We start from the raw sequence: 20,171 nt of genomic DNA, 5'->3' as shown, positions 1-20,171 counted from the left end.
AGTGAGGCAGCATTTCCAGAGCTGGTGGGCTGCCCTACCCTCCCAGTCCCCTTCATGGTCCCTTCCCTGACCCCCAGGATGCTCCAGGGGATGGGGGTGATGCAGGGGACCTCCAGGACTCATCTCCACAGGACAGGGATGCTGAGGATTTCCATCTTCTCAGGAAGAAAATGCTGCCACACTCTGACAGTTGTGCACAGCAATTTTTATGCATCAAGGATGAGTAAAAAGTATCAAAAAAACCCGTTAAACTGCCTTAGTGTGTACAAAACTCACCGTTGAATATAAAATATTTTAAAAATATTCCACAGAATCAAATCTGCAAACTTTTTAAGTTAAAAAAAGATTTAAAAGTGCCTAAAATATCATCATGCTTAACAAAAGTACAGATCCTGCAGTCACAAAGTGCTGTAACAAACACATCCACTCATCTCAATTTGTGCAGATGGAGCAGCGTGGCACCACCAGCACTCATGGCAATGCCCAGGGATCCCACTGACAGAGACACCCCCCAGCCTGGCAAGGTGGCAGCCAGGGGATGGGGGTCATGAGCACCCTCAGACAGACACAGCCACCCCCGAGGTGGTGTGGGCTGGCACAGGAACCCGCAGCTTTGCAGTGACAGGCAGGCAGCCTCACTGGTACAGGACCTTCACACAGAAGGTCTCCTCGTTCTTGTCCTCGTGGTCATTGATGTGGATCAGGATCTCCTCCTCCCCCACAGTCTGGCTCGGGGCGAAGCGCAGGCCGATGGTGTACACCTCCCCTCCGGCCACCTGCAGGACAGAGGGCATCTTTTGACCTGGCCAGGCCCTTTCATGGGGCCACCTTGCCAGCACCCACCCAGCATCTCGTGGTCTGGCCAGATGAGGGGCCTGCCGAGGGGGATGTACCTCGAAGGAGTCCTCCCTGAACTGCAGCAGGTCAGGGCGGTTGGTGCACAGGAAGTAGAGCCGGGGCGAGGGGTAGGGGTTGGTGTAGGTGATGCGTTTGTTGCAGCCTTTCCCACCTCCTGCAGGCAGAGAGATCTCAAAGGCCTGTGGAGCAAGCAGAGGCCCAGATGGCAGGGTGGGCAGCAGCAATAACAGGCACTCCCCCAAACCCACCACAGAGAATTGCCTCCCAAGCACTGCCTTCCCCTCCCACACCTCACATCTGCTCTGCCAGCCAGCGAAAAGAACCCACCTTTGATCAAAAGAAGCAACAATTAATTACGAGTGTGAAGGACAAAGGTCTAGGAGAGCAGCAGAGACTAGCCAGCTCCTTCTCATTCCGTGGAAGAGCTGTGGTGCTCAGATGACTAGATGAACTAGATGACCCTGAACAGCCCCTTCCAGCCCCAACTACTCTGATTCTCTTAACACCTCATAGCACAAGCAGCATGTGGCAGGACAATGGGACAATGGTGTAAATGCCAATCTGAAGCTTTCCCAGTACCAAGAGGTTCAGGAAAACATTTTTAGAAGGAACACATTAGCCAGGAAATCTAATTTTCTGTCTTTGAGGCAAGGCCTCTGCCAGCACAGCGCTAATCGAAAGCAGCATGCTGCAGCTCTAATTTCACAACTGGGAATACTTCCGAGCTGCCGCTCCTCTGCGTGGGGCTGCCTCCAAAACAGCCTAAAAGACATTCTACCAGGGGCTTCAGTGAGATTATTCAAGTACCCCAAGGGCTAAATGTGTGTTTATGATGGCAAGCGCCAAAAAAAACACAGATGGAAAAAGAGGAAGAAGCAAAAGACAGCCCCAGGTTGTGGGCTGAACTGCGACCACTGATCCGGTGCCATCACTGCGTTTTGCAGTGGCGAGAGCTGCCGTACCTTGGAGATGAGAGGCTGCCTGCAGGACAGGCAGAGCAGCCAGGAGGACACCAGCTGGTGGGACTCCACATCCACCAGGTTGAGGTAGATGAACTTGCTGCCAGCCCGCCGTGGCCTCACACCGATGTACAGGTCCTGAATGCCATTGGCAGGGAGGAGGAAGGCACCGTTCGGATCCACCTGTGGAACAACACATGGAGGTACAGCCACCCACCACGGCTGATCACAGCCCTGAGCAGTCCAGCTTGGAGCATCAATTAGACCCAATTGCTCTTAAAAACCTGTACCCCTATTCCATCACTATTGAATCCCATACCTCTCAGCCCCAGGAATACCCTGGGACCAATTCATGCCAGGAAGGACAAGAGCCAGTCAGGAACACCCAGGGCCTCCCCAGCCCAAGGGTTCCACCACGCAGGCTTTGCCTGAGGAGCCTTTGCCTCTCCTGTGCAGGACAGCGATGGAGTTTTTCTGCCTTTTATTATTCACATTTCCAATTATGGACTAACGAATTCTAAAGAAATTGAGAGTCTTCAGACAGTCTCATTAATGCAGATAATTTGCCCTCCGGGGTTTCGCGCCAATGATCCTACACATGACAACTCTAATCAAAAGATAATTATCACAAACGCTTTACGGCTCTCAGTTGTTCACAGTTCCGTGCGGGTTGCCTTCTGCTTTCTGGAGGGGGTTTCTCTGGGCTGACCCAGGCCAGCCAGCCCCCAGCCCACCACGGGGGTTACCTCCAGCTCCTGGGGGTGGGAGGCGAAGGCCCGCACCCTCCGCGGGGCCGCGGTGCCGCGCAGCAGCAGGGACAGGCGCGTCAGCTGCCCGGCCGTGCAGGCCACGTCCAGGCGCTGCAGCGAGTGCAGGTAGAACTGCCAGATCTGGACAGGTGCTGCCAGCCAGGCATCCCTGTGCATGGACAGACAGACAGGGTTTGTCACACACCGTGGGAGTCAACGTTCCCCACCCTTTTGGGGTCCTGCTACTTACGTATAAATAGCAACAAAGAATTTTTTGATCTGTGGGCTCGGTCCTCCTGCTACTTTGAGAAAGATGTCTTGTGGCTCACCAGGCCCCTGCAACAACAGAGCATTGTCCCAGCAGTTGACCAGCTAATGAGGATCCCAGGGGTGTCTTCCCGTTAATGGGGGAGCTACCACCAACTCCCTTACGAAAGCAGATGCTTTCAGTACCTCGTTAAACTACGTTATTAAGTTATTATACAGCTTGGCTGAGCTCTCCCAGTATTTTTAATTACAAAAGAGGATACAAATGACTATCACATTCCAGGTCTGTATCTGTAATCAAATTTTGGCAAATTTTCCACAAGTTTTCTAACAAGCCCTAATCCAATTACCATACTAACGCTTTTCCGCAAGAGCAATTAGCAACTATCCCTCATTGCCATTTGCATGGACATGCCCAAGTTTATTTTTCCCTTCCACCTCTTCCTGCTGTGGAGCCAGCCCAGGAGAGCCTCCTGCTTCAGGAGGGAGTGGGATGGTGCAGGGCTGGGCATGGAGCTGCCCCTCTACTCTAGCATCCTTCAGCAGGGACAGGCTTTGCGATGCACCCCAAGGACACACCACCCCCCCACCCACTGCAAACGGCTCTGGATACCCCAGGCAGCAGAAAGCCCAACAAAAGGCTGCTTCTCCCCAGCATCTGAATCATCTGGTACTTGCTCAAAAGAACAAGCAAGTACAGGCTGCTGCATGATGCGATAAGGGGCAATGCTCAGCCTCCCCCGCCAAAACAACACAGCTCCTTTTAATTGGGAATACAAAGCAATTCCAGCTTCATTGCTGTCACTGTGTCACTGCCACGCAGGGATGCTCTGTGGTTGCACCCACATCAGCAGCTCTCTGCCAACCCAAACAATCTGCAGGAGAAGGACACGAGGAACAGCGATGCCCAAGTGTAGCATACCAAGGATTTGGTTTCACAAATGATGTCGGGGTCGCTGCAGCGAACGAACATCTCAGGCTGCCCTCCCGGCACCCCCACCGGCGTGCCTGTGGACAAGGGACCAAGGAAATCACCTTCAGCTTCTCCTCTACCTGTGCCCCTCCCCTGTGCCCCACACAGCTGCACAAAGAATCCTTCACACTAGACTACAAGCAAACCACACAGGTGTGCAGGTGTAGGGAATTCAGGTTGAAGTTAACAGAGAAAGATGGAGAGCAAACGAGCAGCCCAGGGCTCTGAAGACATGAGGAACCAGAAATGTCCTCTCTGGATGATGCTGTGCCTCCAGAAAGGCTCCATGAACTATGGATGATGACTAACAGGGAAGAGCCCAAGCCCCACCAAGCACACCACAGACTCACCAGGGAGGGTGTGCCAGGGAGGCAGCCGAATGGTTTTCTTCAGGAAGGTGAGCTCTGGGTGGTAGAAGCGAAAGGTCTGGTCCACCACATGGGGCTGGGGCTCCACCTTCACCCGCAGGAGGGCAATGGGCTTCCCCCTGCTCACCTGGAAGGAGACCTGTCCCGGGGACCAGCAGGAGAGAGCTGGGGTTTTCCAGTGATTCTGCTCCTCCCATGCAGCCCCTCAAGCAGTGTTTCACATGGCTTCCTAACCTGAATGAGCTTTGTCTGCTTGGCCCCACTCTTCCCAAAGGAGTGAGCTTTATCATTGGCACCAGTGCCCAGCCCAGCCGGCCCCTGTGGGGTGAAAAAGTGAGTTCCCTCAGGGTGCAGCATCACTGTGGCTGCTGCTGCTCCCCATGGCTGTTCCCGCCTGCTCTGCAATGGTAACCACGGCCAAGGGGAACACTTCATACCAGGAACAGCTCAAAACAGCTCAGAACAGCCTACCTGTGCTGCAACCACGGCAGGGTCTGCAGAGAAGGTCTGGTATTTGAAGGGGATGTGGACAGTCTCACTGGGGCGCAGGTAGACCTGAGGCTTGAGGTCCTCACAGAGATGGAACATATCCTCTTCCACCGGTGTAACACTCTTGGTCAGCTCCTTGAAGTGGCGCCACTCCCTCGGGTCCAGTATGACACTGGGGCAGGGAGCAGCAGAGGAGCTGGTGAGGACTGGCAGGGAGTTGGTACCACCCTGGCATCTCCCCACGCACACAGGGGAGCCCCCACCTGAGCTCAGGGTGGTCGACCTCGATGGTCACGGTGTGCTGGACGCTGTAGGGGTTCTTCAGGGCGAACTCAAAGAACTCAGCTGTCCCCAGCACGGCGTGGACAGTGCGGGTGGCTGTGATGGCCTGGCTGAGCATCTGGTAGATGCTCTCTCCCTTGATGTGATCCCGGTAGGAGTCAATGACCTGCAGGTCCCAGGCACGTTGCTTTGGCCAGCCCTGCCCAGAGGGAAGGAATCATAAGCACAGACACACCACAGGGGTCTGGCCCCACGCCCTGCTGCCACCAGCACCCTCGTGCAGCCACACCAGTGCCATGTGCTACAGCCAGTGGGTGGACATGGCCTCACGGAGGGTGGCCAGGGGGCCAGGCTCACCTCTGGCCGGCGACTGCGCAGCGCAGCCTCCAGCTCATTGTCCACATCCACCAGCCTCCGTGCCCACGCCATCCTCCTGCCTGTGGGGAGAGACCACCATGGCACCAAGGAAGGACCCCCCAGATACTGCAGCTCTGCAATACTGCAGGGCTAGAAAGAGGAGCACCAGAGGGGCAGCTGACCCACAGCTGGCACTGCAGCAACACAGACTCTGCCCACCTCAACCCAGAGGGGGACAGGACAGGCCCCAGCAGGACTCACCACCAGGAGGGTTCAGGGAGTACCCCCTGCCACCTGGGGTGGTGACAGCACTGTCTGGTGCAGTGACAATGCAAGAATGGGATGGCAGCTGCCCTGGGATCTCCTCGCATGGGTGACCTGCCACAAGCAGAGACAGGAGTGAGTGGAAACCATCCATTTTCATTGTGATAAAATCTACTGCAAATTTTTACCTCCCTGTAGCCAATTCACACAAGCAGGAGAGAATATCTGGAAACCAGTGATGCCCTAAGAGCCCCACATGCTCCCTCGAACCTGTTCTGTCACACAGTCACCTGCTCGGGGATGGAGGAGCACTGAGAGCACATACCATCCTGAGCCCCTCACCAGCTCTTGCTTTCATTCCTGAGTTCTGCCTCCCCCTGCATGGCCACGTGCTGCTGCATCTCCCTACTCCCACAAAGGCTGTACCAAGTGGAGCCACACAAGGCTCTAAACCCACCAGGTATTTGCCCAGCCTACACATCCCATCCCCATCCTTCAGGAAAGGGTACCAAGCTTTGCCACCCTGCTTCTAACAGTATTTTGATTTTTTTGTTTTTAAAAAGAGGATGGGGAAAACACCAATCAAAGGGTGGCTGCTGTCCTGGCACAGCAGCTCTTTGTCAGGGTGTGAGTTAAACCACTCCCTGGGTTGGGGATCTCAGATTCTCCTTCCCAGGAGCTTATCGGCCCTTTGCAGGCAAAGTATGGAAATGACGATTTAAGATATCTTATATGGAGCTAATCTCTCCTCTGAAGATAAGATTTTAAAACCTGGAGTCACTGCACATTTATAGGACAGAATTAAATACATAAAATAAAAGCAGCCAGCAGGTTCTGGGAAGGATGACGTCCCTGGGTCTCACTCAGGTACAGCCCCGCACACGCCGCGTGCCCCACCCCAGCCCTTGAGGGCCACATGAGCAGGGGGTTCTCACCAATATTGGCCAGGCAGAGGTGGAGGTGGCCCCTCACAGCCACACGGACTCCGAGGGGCCGCAGGGCGCCGTGCCGCAGTGCCTCCCGGCCCAGCACTGCCCCGTCCGGCTCGTACTCAGCCGTGGCCACCTCCAGCTCGTGGTAGGTCCTGACGGCCATCTGGCCCTGGCGCAGCAGGGGCTGGGCACAAGGCAAGGACAGACAAGGTGCAATGAGTCACTGGGGAGTCTGGTCCAGAGGGGTCAAGGGGTCTGGGTGTCGCCCTGTCCTTCTAAAGTTCTTCTAAGCCTTCTGAGGTTTACATTTTTATAATGTTTGTTTTGCGTTCCTTTCTGGTGGAGGAGAAAACTGATGGACTGTTGGTTTGACCAGTGTGGTTGGAGACGTGGCAATTTCATCCTCCAATCCATGGTCACTTTTGGAATTCTATAAATATCGAGGTCCAGAAATAAACATGTTTTTTTTGCCTTGGACATCTCAGCGTGTGAGTGTCGGTCACTTTGTGTCATATTCACTGGACGTCCTGGCTCTGCAGGGCTTAGTGGTAGAATACTGCCAGAGTTCCACAGAAGGGCAAAGAAAGTTAATGCTTTGTCATCACTTTGGAGGAAAAGATAACAAATCCTGTGATTAGGGGCTTGTCAAACTGACACCAGATTCAGTTACACAGAGGGGCTGACAGCATCTCCATTACTGAAGACACAAGGACAATGCAACAGCACCTCAACACAGGACCAAAGGGAGAGCTGGGCTCTTCCCTAGCACTCCATACAGGCAGGATTACCAGCCACAGGAAAAGACCTTCAATCTAACCAATACCTCCAGTTTAATGGCAGCAGACCCAAAATGGAGCAGGGAGTCTCCATCCCAGACGTCAATCTGGAGGCTGTGCTCAGCCAGGTACCGCAGGAACCAGCGCTGCTCCCCGGGCCTCAGGAAAGCTGGATCCACCATGTACTTCAGCTGCAAGCCCGGTGGTCCTGCAAGACACCACACCATCACAGACATGGCACTTGGCTTGATGGGAAGCCTCAATGTGCACCTCACACACCTGACAATGCGTACTCCTCCAAACACTGGATGTTTTGAATGCTTTTCATGATGTGCAAACCAGCAGAGGTTTGCTATTAGGTTTGCTATTAACAGACACCAGCCCATGCCTTGGGCCAGAGGCAAGCCCTCATCCACCCACCAGAAGAGAAGCACACAGATGCTAAAACCAGAGCTTACTGGTTAGGGTCCCATCCTCGTTGACACGGACAAGGAGCTGAGCTGGCACAGCCAGCCCGGTGGCCAGCCCCCCATCCATGCTGACCAGCTGCAGCCGGGGCGTGGTGACCGGTGGGAAGCGGTAGAACTGGAAGGTGAGGAAGACAGTCCTTGGCCACAGCCCCTCCACGCCGCCCTGGGCATCTCTTGAGGAGAGAGAGTGGTTTGGGTTACTTGTGGCACAGCGCTGCCACTCTGTCATGAGCTACTCGTGAATTTGGCACATGCCAAGAGGCAGAAGAACAAGAGGAGATTGGCAGCACCACAAGTATTTGGACTTTTCTGAAGACAGCGGCCATACGGTTTGCCTTAACTTCCCAAAAAGCTTTGTAATTCCAGCTGTCTCCTGCCATATGCTGTGATGGAGGCGCCCAGCAGAGACAGCGTGTTACCTTCCCACAGCACACTGCCAGCCATAGAAAAAACAGAAGTGGGACCTTATCCAGCCAAAGCCACCCCTTGGGTGCCAATTTTTCCAACTCCATTTGCATTTCTGGAGAAACCCTGCATTAATGAGCTCTGACATCACATTGTGGCTCGTGGATCCAATTTTAAAAAACTGGATCAGGACTTAAAAGTGCCCAAGGAGGACAAAAGCAGGTGCTAAAAGAAGAGGCACCTCTGCAAGGACATCTCCTGCCCAAGCAGGGAAGAGGGTTAGGGGAATTCGGAAAGGACTCTGTCATGGAGGCACAAGACCACAAGCTGCCATCCCACCTTCCAAGAGCAAGGAACTGCAGGACTATTTCATTGCCTTGCAGAGGGTCAGCTTCCTCCAGCCGCAGGTTGAAACTGCCCAGCTCCACTGGCTCTGAGATTTCCACTGGCTCCTGGTTGCAGTCCAGGATGTCTGGGAAGCCGGCAGCGTGCAGGCGTGCCAGCGCGGCACGGGACAGGGACACGTGGGAACTGATGGAGAAAGAGGGGTGAGCTCCACAAATGGGGCCAGGGGACCCTGGCAGGCCAGGTGATGGGGCCACAGGAGCCTGGGGAGAGGCAGCTGAGCATCACCTGCATGCCTGCAGCCCCACAGCAGCCATGGGCAGCTGCAGTGGGGTGAAGGGCAGCGCCTGCAGCTGGTCGCTGGCACAGGGCTCTGTGTCTGGTGAGCCCAGGTTGGCCTCCAGGTGGGTGATGCCCCCATCCTGCTGCAGGGTCTCGTCTGTGCTCCGTGGTGAGGCCACAAGCTGGGACACTGACAGCTGGTGAGAGAGTGGCTAGTGTGAGCAGCCACAGCCCCAGGGCAGCCCCCTGAGGCAGCCCTTGTGGCAAGCTGAGTCAGCAGCCCCTCTGTGCTAAAGGAGCTCAGCCACCACGTGCCCCAGTGTTGTCATTCCACCAAGAAGTGTTACAACTTGGCCACACAAGGGTTTGCACCTCCGCTGCCATTTCCCTGCTGCTCGCTCCCTGGCAAGAGGAGGGATGAGCACATGCAGCAGGAAGATCAAACTGCTTAATGCGGCCTTATGAGGCATTTCATTTCATCAAAAATATTTCCATGCATTGATTCCTGCATCAAGATATAAAACAGCATAAAGAGGGCTCTCAGTATTCACAGCTCTCCTTAAATCTTGGGAGCTCTGCACGAACAAGCCATGTGTCTCTGTCAGCACATACCAGGGACAACAGCACCCAGCAAATCTGGGCTGTCAAAAACCAGAGCTGCCCTCACTCCTGCAGTATGAAAAGAGCACAGGGAATCTCTCCCAGCACATCACAGGCAGGAGCTAGTTTGCTGCCTGGAGGAGGTGGAGTTGAGGACACTTGGTGCCTCTTGGCTGCAGCAGACAGGAAAACAGGCAAGGGATGGGTCCAGAAGCACATCCTACGTGTGGGCCATCCCCTGGGGAATGCTGCTGCCCACCACCCGCACCCACTGGTGCATGTGGCACTTACCCCTGGTCCCCGTGGGGAGGCTGGCACTCGCCGTGGGGCTGGCACTCCTGTGGAGAGGGACAGGAGAGATGCTGCAGAGGAGCCCCATAACTGCAGCTTCACCACTGCCACCAAACTGCCCTGTCCTCCCACCAGCTCTTCTCAATTTTAGGTGTGAAGGCAGCACAGTGAAGGAGTTTACCACCACCCAAACACTTGTTTTGACTTATTTCCCAATAAGACTGCTGCTTGGGGGTTAACACAGCACTTCTCCAGATCCATCCATTATTTTGCTGTGAATCAGGCTAACTGTGCCACAAACAACAGCTCCCCCATCCCCTGACAGCGCTGTGGTGCCTCACGGCCACGCGGTGCTGCCTAAGTGGGATGCTTAATGAGACGTGAAAGTTTTAGGATACTTAAGGTTTTCATCACTTCTCTGTTATTTTTTGTCACTCCCTTCAACTGCTGGAGCATTTGTGCCCCGAAACGGTGGGAGCTTCATCGTGTTTATATTCGGCTGCTCTCTCGAGCCGGCACAGCTGAGCTCGCTGAGCCGCGGGTCCTTCGCAGCAGAGCAGGGGCACAGATGTTCCATCTCTGCATCCACGTGATGCTTAGACCTTAATTTGCTTCCCCCACCACATATTTCCCAGCTATTCCATGCTGGCTGCTGTGTAAAGGAAGCCACCCCGTTTCCCTCATGCCTAAAATATTGTTTCCTTGCAGTCAGGATGGCTTTGGCTGGCGTTAAGAAGAGGTTGGACAGATACAGCAGCAACACCAGCATCTGAGCTGACAGATGAAGCTCTTGGCCTCCCCTGGGCCAGGCAGCAGCACGTTTCTCAACAGAGCTCTACAAAAAGTTAACCAAATAGTCTCTTCAGTAGCTGGGAACACAGGCTGGAGAAACACAGTTTTGGGACCACCACTGCACTTGCATGCCCTCCCTGGTGTCATAAGCCCCCTGAAGCAGGGAAATGCTACAGAGTTTGTCCCTGAAAATCATCTTGATGGGGATCTCCCCTCACCAGGGACACAGCCCACAGCCCAGCACACTCCCCCAAGCCAGAGCACTCCAGACCACCACCAAATTGGAAGCTCAGTGTCAGCACTTGCTTCCTGCTCCCCTCACCACACCACAACTCCATCAGCATCCCAGCCACCTACAGCTGAAAGGCACCAGGAAAAACTTTCCAAGCAGCACCAGTCATGATGCAGCCTGTTCTGCAGGGACATGAACCCCACATACCCCAATATCACTAGACCCCCCCTTCATCTTCCACTAAAGCTTTCCTCACCAAAGCCCCTCCCAGCAGCAATCCTGGCTCCTCACCAGCAGAAACAGGGGATTTGTCACAGCAAAGCCATGGTGTCACTGCCATCTTGTGGTTCCACAGCACTGGAACCAGCATGGAACAGCAACCCACCATAATGGGCATTGCCTGGCCCGTGGGCTGACACTAAATGGCTCATCAGAGAGCTGGGGAGATATGACACACACTAAAACACTGCCTGGTGCCTGAAGCATCACCCCGAGACACAGCTGGGACCCCAGCAGGAGCAGCACTGCAAAGAAAGAGGAGTTTGCTTCCCACCAACCACAAAAGGGGTATGAGAGAGAAACAAGCCAAAGAGGGTTTTAGGAGCACAGTGCATGGACACAACCTCATGCCCAAACTCAAGTCCACAGCATTTTTCCTTCCTTCTCCAATAGAGCAGAGGGATGGTGGAACCCCAAACACACAGCCCCCCAAACTACAGACAGATGCACCTGTGCACATGCACAGATGCTGCCTGCTCTTCCCCCGCCAGGCACCAACACATCCTGCACACATCAACCCAACCCAGGCTTCTGTCACACTCCCTCAGCGGTGGCACAACCAGATTACTTTTCCCCAGCCTATGACTGACATCTCTCTTGTCCCCATGTCTGGAGAGACACTGAGCCCAGGAGGAGCAGCAGTACCTGCAGTGAGAATGTGCTGCTGGTGTGGCCATTGCACCCAGAATGGGAGCAGGCTGGGGCAGTGCTGGCAATCCCCAGGGATTTTGCACATGGCTCAGCAATACTATCACATGGGAATTTTGCAAGTTAAAAAGTAAGAGCTGAATTCAACTTGACAAAAATCTTGCTTCACTCCAGTAATTCATAACTAGCTTGCTGAAACTCACTGAAGTCTTGTTTTCTCTCCCGAGCAGACACCAGTGCCACCCTCTATATTTTAAATGTCAGCGATCTGGAAACACTCACTCAGCGATGGCGTAGGAGGCTTCTTCAACTCGTCCCTGTCTTTACATAGGATCTCCGCAGCAGTTACAAGATGTTCTTCCGAATCAGTGGAAACATGGAATTGGACAGTCCCAGACTCCACGTGCTTCCCCTGAAGTTGGCAACAAAAATGCTTTCAGACAGTGTGGTACACGCAGCCTTCCTCGTGCCTCTGACAGCGGCTCCCTCGCCCTGATACCAAGGCAAAGGTGCCAGGGCCAGCACACCCTTACCTGCCGGGAGCTCGGTGGGGTCCGGTAGACCAAGGCTTGGCAGGGGCCACGGCGGGCGCCACCACGCAGGGGCAGGGTCACATCAGTGTCACCAGTGCCCGGGACAGGGCTCCAGACAGCCCAGCGCACCGAGCGCATGTCAGCCGCCTCACTGCGGGCACTGCCGGACAGGGCCTGGGGGTGGGGGAGCACAGTGAGCACCAGGCAGCCCCACCTCACTGCCAGCAGCCCCACCTCACTGCCAGCAGCCCCACCTCACTGCCAGCAGCCCCACCTCACTGCCAGGCAGCCCCACCTCACTGCCCGCAGCCCCACCTCACTGCCAGCAGCCCTACCTCACTGCCAGGCAGCCCCACCTCACTGCCAGGCAGCCCCACCTCACTGCCAGGACCCCGGAATGGGTGCTGCCAGACAAGCACTGGCTCTCGTTCCCCACCGCGCCTCCTCACACCTGGCTCTGGCACCACAGAAGCCAGTGGTCTTCATCCTGTTCTGCAGACATTTCATTTCCCAGGACTTTATGCCTCTGTAACCCCTCCCTCAAGCAGCTACATGAAGGGATACGTGTTGGAGCCCCATCCCTGGCAGAGGGGAAAGGTTTCCACTTACCCAGCACATCCACAGCCTCCCTCAAACTGAAGGAGGGGAACAGAAACAAGAGAGGGCACTGCCAGCACCCACCCTCCCCCTCACAGCTAATTATGGCACTGAGGACAAGGACAAGGTGATCAGCTTTGCAAGCAGCTTTGGGATTAACCCCTCTGCCCCAGAGCTGCAGCACAGGGACTGGCTCCACTGCTGCCCCAGACAGCACTCCCCACAGAGCCAAACAGATCTGCCTCTGGAACCCCAAATCTCTGTGGGATCTTGGACTTCAGCTTTCCAACAGAGCTGGACCCAACAACTGCCAACAGCACAGCTCAGTGTCTCCCTTCTCAGTACAAATCCCTCTGGTCTGGCATGGGCATCCTGCTTTACAATTGCCCATTTCCCCTACTTTGGCTCTGGACAGCTTAACAAGAGGCATTTGCCACATTTTCAATGAACATCTTAGCTTAGCCTCTAACAAACGCTTGGCAATCGATTCAGCCAGCCAGGAGCTGATGGCTCCAACAACACAAGGCCTCTGGAGGGGATACACAGTACTCATTGAGCTGGGCTTAACCTGCCGAAAGGTTAAACTAAGATATGAGTAAACGATCAGTAAGTAGGTGAGAGTATATTGACTGCAGAGACCACCCTCAGAGATTTCTCCTGCCTTTACAGCTTGAGAACATCAGGCTGAAGCACACAAAAAAAAAACTCATCATTCAGGGCAAAAACAACAAAAAAAAAAAGGAGTGGGATGGGCTAACCTCTTTCAGCATAAATACCAAATTCTAAAGAAAAGCCTTTTTGATATCACAAAAAAGCTGAAATTTTCTAAATTAGCTTCCCAGAACACTATGAAAATGCTGCAGGGTACATTCCTCCATCTACATATAAACAGTGGAGAAATGCAACCACATGTTATTAAAATAATTCACCAAGCCATGCAGGTTGTTTTGTGCAGTGCTGTGGAAGGTACCCACACACTTTGCAGGGCCCTGCATCACACAGCACAGCCATGCAACAAGGAGCTACCGACTTGTTGGAGGAGGATGGTGAAATGGGCAGAGGAAGGAATTCCTCAGCAGGGCTCACTCCTCCAGAATGGATCCCTGCTCTTTCACAGGCACAGAGACACACGCTCAGCCCTACCTTGCCACCAGCTCTCCCCGTGCTGCAGAAGACATACTCCAGCTGGAAGCAGACCCTGAATGCCGGGTGAGGGACCATTTCACTCAGCTGGATGCGGCTCCTCAGCACCAGAGCTTGACCTGCATCCCTGTGCGGGAAAGAGAAGTGGCTGTGAGAGGCGCCTGAGGCAGGAGGGAAGCAGCAGCAGCAGCAACAGAAGAGCTCCCCCTTACCTGGCTCCAGAGCTGGGCACCCCCTGGCAGCGACCTGGTGACAATTCTGTCCCTGGCACCAGCACAGCCACCTGCGGTGCCTGGACGAAGCGCAGCCCGTTGTGGACACCGACGTGCAGCCGCCGCTCCCGAACCACCACCTCCTCACCGTCCGGGGCAGTGTTAGCCTGTGACAGGAATGTTTTCCACCTTGGACAGCACTCCCTGTGCTGACCACAACCAGAAGAATACAGGCAACCCTTCAGAAATTCAAAAAACAGGGCCTGTTCTCTCAGCAGATGAGAGATACTAAAATCTTTTGTCTTTACGGCAGAGTTGGTGCAAAAAAAAAATTGGAGACTCCAAGAGAAACAAATGCATGAATATCACTTACCTGACACTTTTCACCCCACCTATAATTCCAGACACTAGAATTACTGCTCTACACTGTGCCTATCCCTGCCCCAACCACACTGGCAGTACCTAGAATGATGGAATCACAGAATGGCCAGGACTGGGAGGGACCTCAAGCATTATCTTGTTCCACCCCCTACCACAGGAGCCTTCTACTAGAGCAGGTTGCACCAAGCCCCTTCCAACCTGGCCTTGGACACTTCCAGAGATGGGGCAGCCACAGTTTCTCTGGGCAACTTGTACCAGGGTTTCAACACCCTCACAGCACGCTACTTACCTGAAGTAAGCGATCACTGTTCAGTAAATCCAGCAGTTCCTCCTCAAACTCCTCCAGGGAAGGGTACAACTGGATGAAAAGCCGCTCCAAATAACAGGTGACCGTCTTCATCAGCCGGGGCTTCTGCAAGCAGTCACCTGAAAGACAAGGTGGTGGCCACAGGTTTCCCAAGCAAACAGAAAGCCACCACTGCTGTACTGGGGTGCCCTGCAGTGCCAGCAGTGGCTCAGCTCACTCAGCTTCTGAGTATGGGCCTGAACATCTGCAGGGACTCAGCTGCTTTCAGGACCTTGCTCAGCTCCAGTACCAACAGTTAATACCCCAAAGCCATCAGCAGTAGGTTTTCCAGGCAGGAAGATGAAGAATAATACAGCTGCAGAACTCTGAGGAATTTTTTACCCCTGAATCTTCAGCTCCCATATTTTAATTGCAGAAGCTCAAAGGGCAATGTGCCATAAGGGGAGATTAACAAAAGCCAAGTGGGCAAGAGCTCATGCTTCCAAACCTGCCAGGCCCCAGGGATGCTGAACCCACGTCCGAGGAGTTTAAACAAGCTGCAAAAGCTCTTTTTCAGATTCTGCTGAACTACTGTAATTAAACCAACCATCAGTTATCCCTAGCAGCTTCCCAGGAGCAAAGCAATTAACGGACAGGGAACTGACTGAGCCATTTTGACAGATTTCACACTGAGTTCTGAGCATGAGGCCTGTGGCCCCACGCAGGGGGGATGCTCTTGACGAGGGGTGACACTGCAGAGAAACCACTGTGCTGCCACAAATGCCCTCTCAGTGCCCTCCTGCCCTGCCCACAGCCTCACAGGGACCCACTGCCTTAAAGCAGGAGCAGCACTGGCAGAGGGAAAGGGAAAGAGCTCTTACCTGTGTCTCCACGGGCCGGCAGCAAGCCAGGAACAGTCTGCAGCCCAGATATCAGCAAGTTTTCAGGAAGCAGGTGAAATACTGCCTCCAGGGGCTGGTGGGACTTCAGGCCATACTGCAGGTGGCTCTTCTCCATCACTGTCATGTATTTGTTCTCTGAAGAAAACATCCCAAAATGACCAAAACTGGGGAGACAGCTTGACAGCCCCAATGTCGAATGAATCATTAACTGTGAGTACACATGCTAGGAGCAAAGGAAAACCTGTGTTTGCCCAGCCATGCCATTCCCAGCTGGCAGTAAGGCACATCCACTGAGCAGTACCAGGGCACAGACCATGCCTCACATCAAGCAGATACATACAACACACATTTGGGTTAGAGAAGCCACCAAGAAGGGACGAGATGCCATGTCTGGCTGCTGCTTACTTTCCACAGGGTTCTGGAAGCGTGGGTGCAGTAGGGCACGTGGGGTCCCATGGTACAGCTTCAGCCTGAAAGCAAGGAGCACATGTGCAGCAGTCAGTAAATCCACCCTGAAGCACATCTCCTTCTTCCATTACATCTCCATCTTCCACAAAGCCCCTGCTCAATAGCAAAACCCATCCAACCCACTCTGGAAAAGCCCTTTAGGGAATGGACAGGCATTCCTTCCAAACCCACTACTTCACCAGAGTGAAGAATTCCAGGTTTCTACATGGTGGCTCTGTTTTTGCAGCCCCAGGACCACCCTTCCACCCCCACCAAAGCAGCCATGCACGTTGCCACCTCAATTCCTAGTGTGACCTGTCACACAGCAGCAGGGGAACCTACGCTCTGTCCTCAGTGGCCGGGTCTGACACCTCTGATCCGCCGTGGAACAGGGGGATGATCCCAAAGCCATAGGAAAGGTGCTGAGAGCCCCCATCCCCTTTCCCAGCTCTCATTACCACTTCCACGACAGCAGCAATGCCAGGGTGGTTCAAGGAGGTGTGGAAGTAAACAACCTGGGACAGGAAAGGAGAGAGATGGGCTGTTTCAGAGCTGGCAGTGGTGGATGCAGGCAGAGCAATGCCTGTTGTGCTGGGACACTCAGTGGCACAATCAGAACATCCATTAAAGCTTCCAGACAGAAGCCAATGGCAAATCACTTCTGACACTGCTACAAAATCTCAGCCCTTAAGTCTCAAGCATCTTCTTTTTCTTTTTTAACTTTTTTTTTTGTTGCCAACACCTGTTTTCCAGAGCAACTCACAGGCTGCAGACCCCAAATGAACAGGGCTTCGATGCATCCCAGACCTACAGCATTAGAGCAGGAAACAGGAGTTGGAAACCTTCCTGAAATGGGAAGGGACATGGGATAGCCTGGACCTAAGGGAAGGAGGGGATAGGACACAGGTCACCTCCCCAGGACAGAATTTAATGCTAGGTTCATCTTTCTATTAAAAACTCATTACCTCAGTGTTTCAGGGAAAATGTTTATTGCAATATGGGCTGTCAGGAAGGAATAACAGAGAGAGACATTCCCACATCAACCCAGGGACATAAATCGTTATTCCATTAGCCTTTACTGTGAGGTGCTGGATTAATGACCTGACCACTGTGCCTGCAGAGCAAGGCTCACCCTGCAAAGGCACAGGCAGCCCTGACAGGGAATGTCACTGAGCTCGAGGGCCCCTCCTGATCGCACACAGCAGTTTCTGTCACTGCATTCCACTCCCCCAGACCCTGAGGGCAAAACCCACCACACAAGCAGACTCTGATGCTGTCCTCACGCCTTCCTGCTCTGGTGAGGCTGGTGAGCATGCACACAGCACACACAGACAGAGGAGCAGAGACTTTCCTCCTTACCACACCTGTCACAAATCCATTCCAGCTCCACCTGAGCTGTTCCTAACAATGAGCTGCTGACTTTCCCACAGTTGGAAGATCCCACCCTGCATGCAGACCACCCCTCCCCTGTCAGACCCCGAGTCCTGCAGGCAACACAACTCAGCCACCACAGTGAGGCTGCAACACAGTCCCCCAACACCCCAAAATTCCTGCCAACTGCTCCCAACCACATGGCAAACACCCAGGAAGCCTGCAGACGCTGGGAATGTATTTGGAAAGGCAGCTCATCCCAGCATTCAGCTCTCTCTGCAGCACTCTCTGTCCTAGTTTTAATCTATCCCTCTTCAAAACAGGCTGGGGGGGGACGGTACTGAAACACTTGGGAGAGAAACTAACACATCAAAGCCTCTCAATGTCACTGTCAATGTAAAGGAAGGAAGAGGACAGGGCCCAGCTGTGCTTCATTCACCTGCAGCACTGAGGAGGGGGAAACAGAGCTATAAATTGGAAAACATGGGTCGTGCTACGGGGCAGTGGGATCTGTCCATTAAAGGACACCGTGCTTTGCTGGTATCAGCAGCAGATGGAAGCACAGCCTTGGGAGAGTTTAGTTCCCAGATCAGGAGAGAGAAGCGCTGTGCAGGAGGGTGGGCAGCTGCTCCTTCCCTTCCTTCCCATTTGTGGGGAAACACTGCTCTCTGCTGCCAGCTCCGAACACGGCAGGCGGCACTCGGTGGCACATCGCTGCTCCCACGGTGGCACTAGCCTCAGAGGAAACCCAGCACCCCAGTTTCCCCGATAAACCATACATAAAGCTTAATAAATGGGCGGTGTCTGGGATGCACCCCATGCAAAAGGGATGGAAAAGGGTTTGGTTCTGTGTTTGCCCAGACCCTTGGCAGCCCCCACCTCGTTGAAGGTTGCCCTGGCTGAGCGTGGCGGGGCAGGGCTGGCAGCTCTCCAGCTGCTCCTCCACGTCCTCCCAAAGAAGTGGTGGTAGGTGGCATCCAAAAGGGAGAGGCGCAGCTGGTACTCAGCTCCCTGCAAGGCACAAAGCAACGGCTTTGGGGACAGGTCAGCTCTGTGTCCCCAAAGCTCAGAATACACTTTGGTAAGAGATATAATTCCTGTTTTCTAAGGGATGCCCAAATCAGGCACACGGCCACCAACAGCTTCATGCATTGCTGCAGAAGCTGCCTCCAAGCCAGAGGCGGACAGAGCAAAGGAAAAGCGGGAAAATTGAGCATTAAGAATGGAATAAAGAGGCAACTGATGCTGAAGTGCTATCCAGAAAATTTAATTTAAATATACCTACCTAGGCTAACAAAAAACTAAATGAAGAATTGATTAAATGCTAACTCAGATTTACAGGTATTGAAACAACTTAGTGCTTCCAGGAGATCTCCAGTTAATTCCCCCCAAAAGCACCTTGCTTTAAAAGCCACCACTGGGAGCTCAGGCCCACACACATGGACAAGAATGCTAAAAGGGGCTTGGAAAAAAGATGGAGAGTGACTTTGTACATACATAGAAAGTGACAGAACAAGGAGGAGGGGGGGCTAAACTAAAAGAGGAGCAATTTAGGTTTGATCTTATGGAGAAATTCTCCCCTGTTAGGGGGGTGAGGCACTGGCACAGGTCATCCAGAGAAGCTGCAGCTGCTCCATCCCTAGAAGCGTTCAGAGCCAGCAGGTTGGAAAGGACAGCCTGGTCTACTGGAAGGCAGCCCTGCCCATGGCAGGAGGGTGGAAGGAGATGATCTGTAAGGTCCCTTCCAACCCAAACTATTTCATGATTCCATGAAAGTGAGACTCAGCAGAAACAACGGGTGCAGCAAGACATTGCCGGGGTCCCCTCGCGGGGCCGATCGCCCCTACCTGGGAGAGGGCAGCGCCGTGCAGGTGCTTGAGGACGCAGCGGAAGGCGGCGGAGCGGGGCGGGGGCCGGGCCCGGCCCCGCTGCGGGTGCGGCGGCAGCGTCAGGTGCTGCCGGAACACCCGGTCCCACTCGCCCATCGCCTCCCGGGGGTCGCCGCTGCCTCCCGGCGCCGGCTAGGGCGGGCGCGGGGCTGGAACACCGGGGGACACGCACCCTGCGGGAACACAGCCACACGGACCCCGCACGGTCAGCGCACACCGACCCGCGCAACCACCACACGTGGGTGGGGGCGGCCGCTGCCCCCGCCCGCCATCCGCCTGGGGATGCGCAGGGGTACAGCCAGGGCAGGGCCGGCCCGGGGCCGCCCACGCACCCCCGGGATCCCGGTGTGTGGGAGCGGGAGTGGACCCAGCCCCGTCCCTCGGCGCCCGCACCACCCCCCCGCTCACTCACCGCGCCCCGACGCCATCTTCTTGGGTCCAACCAACCGCGCGCCGGCTCGAGGGGAGGGATGGACGCGCTGCCGCCGCTCGCCGCCCCGCCGCCGGCCGCTCGCGCCCCATCGCCGGCAGAAAGCGCAGACAGTCAGCGGCAGACGATCTCGGAGCAATTCTGCACCGGCGCGGGACGCGGCGGCAGGACGGAACAGACGGCGGCAGCGGCGACCTCCCCCTTTCAGAGCGTGTGGTCGCGCCCGGCTCAGCATCGGGTTACTAGGGCGATGGTGCCGCACCGCGCGGGGCGGGTCCTCGCGCTGGGCCCTGCCGGCTCTGCAGCCAATGGGGACGGCGCAGCGCCCTCGTCATTTGCATGCGGCGCGAGAGGCGGGCGGC

At 54.7% G+C, this 20,171-nt stretch overlaps 1 protein-coding gene across 1 annotated transcript; it reads right to left on the bottom strand.

The window, feature by feature from the left end:
- Positions 1-248: 248 nt before the first annotated feature.
- NPHP4 (nephrocystin 4) lies at positions 249-19,822 on the bottom strand. Its single transcript, XM_084220258.1, has 29 exons — positions 19,792-19,822; positions 19,338-19,552; positions 18,370-18,501; positions 16,462-16,634; positions 16,078-16,142; positions 15,652-15,807; positions 14,774-14,910; positions 14,104-14,270; positions 13,892-14,018; positions 12,152-12,325; positions 11,901-12,030; positions 9,668-9,714; positions 8,783-8,973; positions 8,489-8,680; positions 7,733-7,917; positions 7,322-7,482; positions 6,502-6,682; positions 5,564-5,680; positions 5,303-5,382; positions 4,927-5,144; positions 4,646-4,835; positions 4,409-4,492; positions 4,157-4,313; positions 3,756-3,841; positions 2,817-2,902; positions 2,564-2,735; positions 1,821-2,000; positions 894-1,037; positions 249-776 (listed from the first exon to the last, which is right to left on the bottom strand). Exons 2-29 carry the CDS (start codon positions 19,473-19,475, stop codon positions 636-638), a joined length of 4,011 nt encoding a protein of 1,336 aa, XP_084076384.1. The 5' UTR covers positions 19,476-19,552; positions 19,792-19,822; the 3' UTR covers positions 249-635.
- Between the last annotated feature and the right edge of the window lie 349 nt (positions 19,823-20,171).

The sequence above is a fragment of the Fringilla coelebs genome (genome assembly GCF_963513975.1).
Source record: "Fringilla coelebs genome assembly, chromosome: 22".
Lineage (NCBI taxonomy): Eukaryota > Metazoa > Chordata > Aves > Passeriformes > Fringillidae > Fringilla > Fringilla coelebs.
The sequence above is the reverse complement of the archived record's forward strand: the minus strand, read 5'-3'. Positions and strand labels throughout refer to the sequence as shown.

What these genes read in the sequence shown, in the direction of transcription:
- NPHP4 (XM_084220258.1), bottom strand. Translation starts at nt 19,475, where the DNA reads ATGGGCGAGTGGGACCGGGTGTTCCGGCAGCACCTGACGCTGCCGCCG. An exon ending in GCCGGCCCGTGGAGACACAG is followed by an intron (nt 14,911 to 15,651) that starts GTAAGAGCTCTT and finishes CTTGTCTTTCAG; the next exon opens with GTGACTGCTTGCAGAAGCCC. An exon ending in TCCCTGGCACACCCTCCCTG is followed by an intron (nt 3,842 to 4,156) that starts GTGAGTCTGTGG and finishes CCTTGTCCACAG; the next exon opens with GCACGCCGGTGGGGGTGCCG.